The sequence below is a fragment of the Cyprinodon variegatus genome, unplaced genomic scaffold (genome assembly GCF_000732505.1).
Source record: "Cyprinodon variegatus isolate N-32 unplaced genomic scaffold, C_variegatus-1.0 Scaffold1162, whole genome shotgun sequence".
Lineage (NCBI taxonomy): Eukaryota > Metazoa > Chordata > Actinopteri > Cyprinodontiformes > Cyprinodontidae > Cyprinodon > Cyprinodon variegatus.
Genome location: NW_015151615.1, coordinates 77,206 through 83,192, shown reverse-complemented (window position 1 = coordinate 83,192; position 5,987 = coordinate 77,206). Strand labels below are relative to the sequence as shown.

The 5,987-nt window shown below is 41.9% G+C and overlaps 1 protein-coding gene across 2 annotated transcripts in view; it reads left to right on the top strand.

The window, feature by feature from the left end:
* Positions 1–5,981, top strand: part of pkd2 (polycystic kidney disease 2 (autosomal dominant)) — a 21,388-nt gene extending 15,407 nt beyond the window's left edge. The window contains exons 11-15 of one of the 2 annotated variants that reach the window (XM_015400936.1): positions 1,889–2,010; positions 2,101–2,218; positions 2,310–2,470; positions 3,123–3,270; positions 5,484–5,981. In XM_015400936.1, the coding sequence (XP_015256422.1) occupies positions 1,889–2,010; positions 2,101–2,218; positions 2,310–2,470; positions 3,123–3,270; positions 5,484–5,681 (747 nt within the window). In that variant the 3' untranslated portion in view covers positions 5,682–5,981. Of the gene's footprint in view, positions 1–1,888; positions 2,011–2,100; positions 2,219–2,306; positions 2,471–3,122; positions 3,271–5,483 lie in introns of both variants that reach the window. The other variant, XM_015400935.1, reaches the window with a different exon arrangement.
* Positions 5,982–5,987: the final 6 nt, after the last annotated feature.

The window sequence follows — 5,987 nt, the reverse complement described above, 5'->3', positions numbered from 1 at the left end:
CCCATTACGCTCGAAAGTAACTACGGCAAGTTGTTTAAGTCTACATGAAATCTATACCCTACACAGACTAATGAAATACTATCTGTAAAATTATCTATGTAAACAAACCTCATCATTTGAGAAGGTAGGTGATGCGGACGTGTTGGAAGACATTTTGTCCCGTAACGCTCGCCGTACTGTTGGGAGAAGCGGTGGGCGGGAGATGTTCATGTTGCTGCGGTCTGCAGTCTGGACGTTAGATGTCGCTGAAAATTACACACTGTAGCTTTAAGTATACAGTTGTGCTTGAAAGTTTACATACCCTACCATTAAAGAAAACAATACATTTACACTAATACTTCAGATATTAAAATAAAAAGTTATAATAAATAGAAATTTAATATTATATACTTGTATATATACAAAAATACGTATTTGAACTCCCTGCTATTTTGCAAGTTTTCCCACTTAGAAATCAGACATGATATAAAAAAATTAAATCCACAAATTACAATATATATTTTTTTCTTTTTATTTGTATAATACAGCAGCAAATAATTATGAGAAAATCAATGTCAATATTTGGTATAGTAGCCTTTGTTTGAAATTCCAGAGGTCAAATGTTTCCTGTAGTTTTTCACCAGGTTTGCACACTGCAGTAGGGATTTTGGCCCACTCCTCCACACAGATCTTCTATAGAACAGTCAGGTTTCTGGGCTGTTGGTGAGAAACATGGAGTTTCAGCTCCCTCCAAAGATTCTCTATCGGGTTTAGGTTTGGAGACTGGCTAGGCCACGCCAGAACCTTGATCTGCTTCTTCCAGAGCCACTCCTCCTGGCTGTGTGCTTCGGGTCATTGTCATGTTGGAAGACCCAGCCTCAACCCATCTTCAATCCTCTAACTGAGGGAAGGAGGTTGTTCCCCAAAACCTGGCAATCCATGGCCCCGATCATCCATTCCTTAATACAGTGCAGTTACTCTTTCCCATGTGCAGAAAAACACCCCCAAAGCATGATGCTACCACCCCCATGCTTCACAGTAGGGATGGTGTTCTTCAGATGAGAGACAAAATATAATCGTTACAATCGTTTTTAATAAACTAGAATATTACTGAAAGGTAAATGTTTTTCAGTAATATAATGCATTAAAACCAGACCAATGTTTTCAAGCCTTTAATTCAGTTAATCATGAGGATTTTCTGCTTCTAGGAAAATAAAATAAATTGAGATTAGAACATTACGTCAGACCAATAAACGAAAGTTGAACTCAGAGATTTGTTACACCTGCTTCAAGTTTGTTCTTCAATTGTACTGTTATTTTGGCAAACAAGACTTATTGGTGCCTGAATTCTAATGAATATGGCTTTATATACATCATTAAATCTGTGTTTGGGTTTCCTCCATCTGTGATGATGCGGTTTAGGACAATGCAGCCAGTCCAAGACGGTAGAGTTACTCAGGAAGTATATTACCGGGATTAATCTGTTCAGGGACTAGCTGTTTATTATGAGATAAGAATGGGTTGGATTGGCTAAAAGAAAACCGATCAGTTTAGTGATATTGGAATGAGAACTGAGAGGGAAAATAAAAGTATGCATGAAGAAGAAGAGTCAGAAAACTGGGATAACATAGAGTTTAGGATAATAGACGAGGAGAACTGATATAACGATCACAAAGGCTGAAGTTAGAGTGACAGGATTAAGAGATGAGTGGGAAACTAACGGATAGATGATGGGAAGAGATGACGGATCAGTTGAATCAGAAAGATGCTGAGATTAATGGAAAGTTACTAGATGCTGATTGTAAAGACTACAAAAAGGAAAAGCAATGGCAGCCAGTGGGACCTGATAGAAAACATGTTCACAGACGTGTTTATTTAAAAAGTCATTCAGTCCGTTTTCTCCCCACAGGGCTGCAACAAAGCTTTGATGAAGCTAAGGCTGAAGAAAACGCCCGTGGATCCCATTTCCAATGGTTTGCAACAAGCAGGCGCTAAAATGAACTTTGATGAGCTCCGTCAGGATCTGAAAGGGTAACGGGAGTCTCCAACCACATCCAGAGCTGATGAAAGGTTTTTTTTGTTTTAAATTCACCGTCTGTTCGATTTAATTGTCTCCTTCAGAAAAGGCCACACGGACGCAGAGATTCAAGCCATCTTCGCCAAGTACGATCAGGACGGCGACCCTGAGCTGACGGAGCACGAACACCAGCAGATGAGAGACGACCTGGAGAAAGAGAGAGTGAGTGACGCGGCGAGCGCCTCGTTACTGTGGAAGAAAAAAGCCTGGACACCCGCAGACGCTCAGTGTGTTTCTGCTCATATGCTAGGAGGACCTGGAGATGGAGCGCAATTCTCTGACCCGACCCAGCAGTGGGCGGAGCTTCCCTCGCACTCAGGATGACTCAGAGGAGGATGATGATGAGGACTCTGGTCACAGCTCCCGTCGCCGTGGCAGCAGCTCTGGGGGAGTCTCCTACGAAGAGTTCCAAGTGTATGCAGCTCCTGTTCTTACTGTCCTCGCTGTGTTACGTCCTACACAGATCAGTCCGGCATCAGTCATGTGACAGGAAGCCTTTCTCTAATCAGGCCAAGTGGACGGAGGTTCAAACTCTAATAACTTGTGCCGACAAAAGAGGTTGTCTACTCTTTATTCTTAGTCCTGGTAGCTAAATCTAGAGATTATTAGAGCATTTTCAGGGTGCTACAAAAAGAAATCCTTTGGTTAGGTCCAGCTGGTGGATCTGAGGGAATCCATGAGGTTTTCCTGCTGGTCTAAAGATAAAAAAGTGAACATTTAAAGATGGACAAGAGTAACAGATACCAAAGCTGGAAACACTGAATAACGGGTGGAAGAGAGAAAGCTTTCTGAAGCAGAACCAATCACTTGGAAGACGTTAGGGCTTCGGGGTAGTAGTGTATTTAAGTTGGATGTTAGATTACTTTAGCAAAGGTTGTAGATTAGAGGACTTATCCAAACCAGAGCCACGACGTAACCCTGGTTCTGATGGTAAAAATGTTTACTAGTAAAACCAGGAGAGGACGATCAACCAACCAGTTTCTAATAAGACTGTAAACCATGACATCAAAAGTTGACAGCATGGGGTCATATCACATTCCAAACCTCTCTGTCTCGTGTCTGGCAGGCTGGTGAGGAGAGTGGACCGCATGGAGCACTCCATCGGCAGCATCGTGTCGAAGATCGATGCAGTGATTGTGAAGCTGGAGGGAATGGAGAGAGCTAAGCTGAAAAGAAGAGATGTGCTGGGCAGGCTGCTGGACGGAGTCATCGAGGTGAGAGGCTTCAGGATCAACATTAGTTTGTGTTTCATTAGTGACACGTTTGGTGATGATTGCTTTGGATGCTGGAAGAAAAAAGAAAAACGCAGAAACAAGAACTCTGTTAGAAGAGGTGCACAAGGTGTTGAGCAACATCCTTCCTTTGAATCTCATAAAGCCTATGCTGATCATATTTCCTGGTTTTCAACACAAATATTCCAAATAAATGGCCTGAGCAGAATAAAAATGTCTTATAAAAACATCCATCAATATATTATGATGATAGTAAGCTTAGCTGGAGTGAAATGATGAGTCTTCCCTTTCAACTAGGAAGGGTGATTTGGATGGGGTTAAACTGACTTGAGTGTGGAGGACAGGGCAGCAGAGCAACAGGGGGCGTCACTGTCCTCTTGCTCTCTCATAGTGCAGAAACAGCAACAGGACAAAGTGTGTTCCTTTTCCAATAAATATGGGACAGGGACTCTAAATACTAAATACGGAATGATTCTGTTTTCCAAGGGACGGTTGGCAACCCTAGGTGTGCCTGAGACCACAGTGTGCTGCTGGGGTGGTTTTTTAAATAAAAAAAAAATCAGCCGCCATCTGGAAATGTGATTACAGTGCCCCATGCGTGCCCCCTAGTGGCTTGATTATGAGCCCAAATTGCCAACATTTCTACATGAAGTAAATATTATCTCACTTCCGCTGCTGATTTATGCATAGTGCAGAGGGAGCTTAGATCCTACTATTATGGGTTTAATTTCTGTAACATCTGAGTGGACTTTTAATTCTGTAGAGGTGGTGCATGTTTGGGGTTTCAGCAAATTGCTTCTTTTAGTGAATGGACAGCATACTTCATTTGATTTAATTTGATCACGATTTATTTCATTAAATGCTTAATAATGATTAATCCAATTTATTGTTTCAGCCCTAGCTGACTCACAATCTTGTAATGAGTGAAAGAAACGGGGCAAAGCAGCTTTTGGGCAGCAATTCTAAAAGGAATCTTAATGTTCCCCAAGATTATAATTTTAAAAAGTGTGTGATCCATTCAATCTGTCTGACTATTGCCGTTTCTCGATTCAAAAGAACGAGAGTACGGACTCATGTCCTTGCCAAGTATATCTTGAGAAGAACAAAGGAAAGTAAGGACTTGGGGAGAAGGGGTGCACGCAGCATAAATATGAGTGAATTGGAACAGAAGCGTACTGATGACATCACCAAACGCTCTGCTCGTCTGGAGCTGCATTTCACTTCCTGTTATTAATAGTTTCTAGATAATAATAAATTCTGACTGTTTTCATTTAGTCTGGGAATAATAATTAACACAGTCAGATAAACACAAATCAATTGAACATTTTGCCAAATAAAATAAATAAACCGCCATCATAGGCAGCAGTCCTTCACACACGGTTATGCCAAGAGAGGGCTGCTGCAGACGGGCTGCGGTTAGCCCGGGCTGCCGTAACCCTCAGAGCTTCGCTGGTTGCCGTGGTCCTCTCACCTTCGGACATTTTTTTAAAAGATGATGCATTTAATCGGTAAATGGTGACGCTTAAAGTATAATGTTCTCGCCTCAAATGATCTAAAAACGTACTTTTATTGAACAACGGCAACAGAAAATAAAACTTTTAACTTAATCCTCTGAGCTCTGTGAGCGCTCCATTGAAAGCTGCTGCTGCCGCAGTGCTCTGATGCATGCTGGGTAAATAGGGAGGGGTGAGAACAACATCTGGGGACTTTGTCCGTTCTCGTACTTCTGATCTTGTGAATTGGAGCAGTACTAGGGCTAAGGCTAATGACGTTTCACGAGTACACGAGAAAGCACAAGTACACATATTGACAAACAGCCTATATTTCGGAGAAATATGCCAAAACCCAACATGGTGGAGGTAGTGTGATGATTTGGTGCTGCTCTGCTGCTTTAGACCTGGATGACCTTCAGTTATTGACAGAACTATGAATTCTGGTTTCTACCAGAGCCTAATGAAGGAAGAATAATTTTTTCCTTCATTTCCTCCAGCAGCTGGCTAATAAATAAAGCACTCTGGCAAGTAAAAGCCTCATGTTCAGACATTAGGTGTAAAGGGTTTTATTTTTATTTTTTTACTTTTTTTTGCTGTTTTTTGTTTTGTTTAATTGTTCAGATCTGAGCATCCTACATACAGTCTACTGCTGCTATGCTGTTCTTACATCCCTGTGTAAAAATGCTCTATTTTTACCTGCAGGATGAGCGTTTGGGTCGGGACACTGACGTCCACAGAGACCAGATGGAGCGACTTGTGAGGGACGAGCTGGAGCTTTGGGAGTCAGACGACTTGGGCTCCCAGGTCAGCCACACTCCTGCGGGCCCACGGGCTCGTCCCCCGTCCTCCCTTTCTGCAGACGGCCTCGACGTGAGCTCAAATGGAGGCGCACATGTCTAAACACCTGACGAGTTAAAAATGACCCCAATCCAGAAAGAGACTTGAAAAACAAAACTTCAAATTTGGAGATTTTTCAAAGCAAATATGATGCTGAATGTGTTTAATTTTCTGCATGGAGAATCTATCCAATCAAGAAGCATTATTCTGATGAGAGAAGCACAAGCTACACCTGAGGATGAAGCATAATAGCATTAAACCACCTTATAAGCATATCAGATATTCTGTGTATGAGTTATACTCTGATTGTTAACTGCCACATTTTCCAAACATTTCATGTTTACATAAATAAGAGTGGACTTCCTGTCA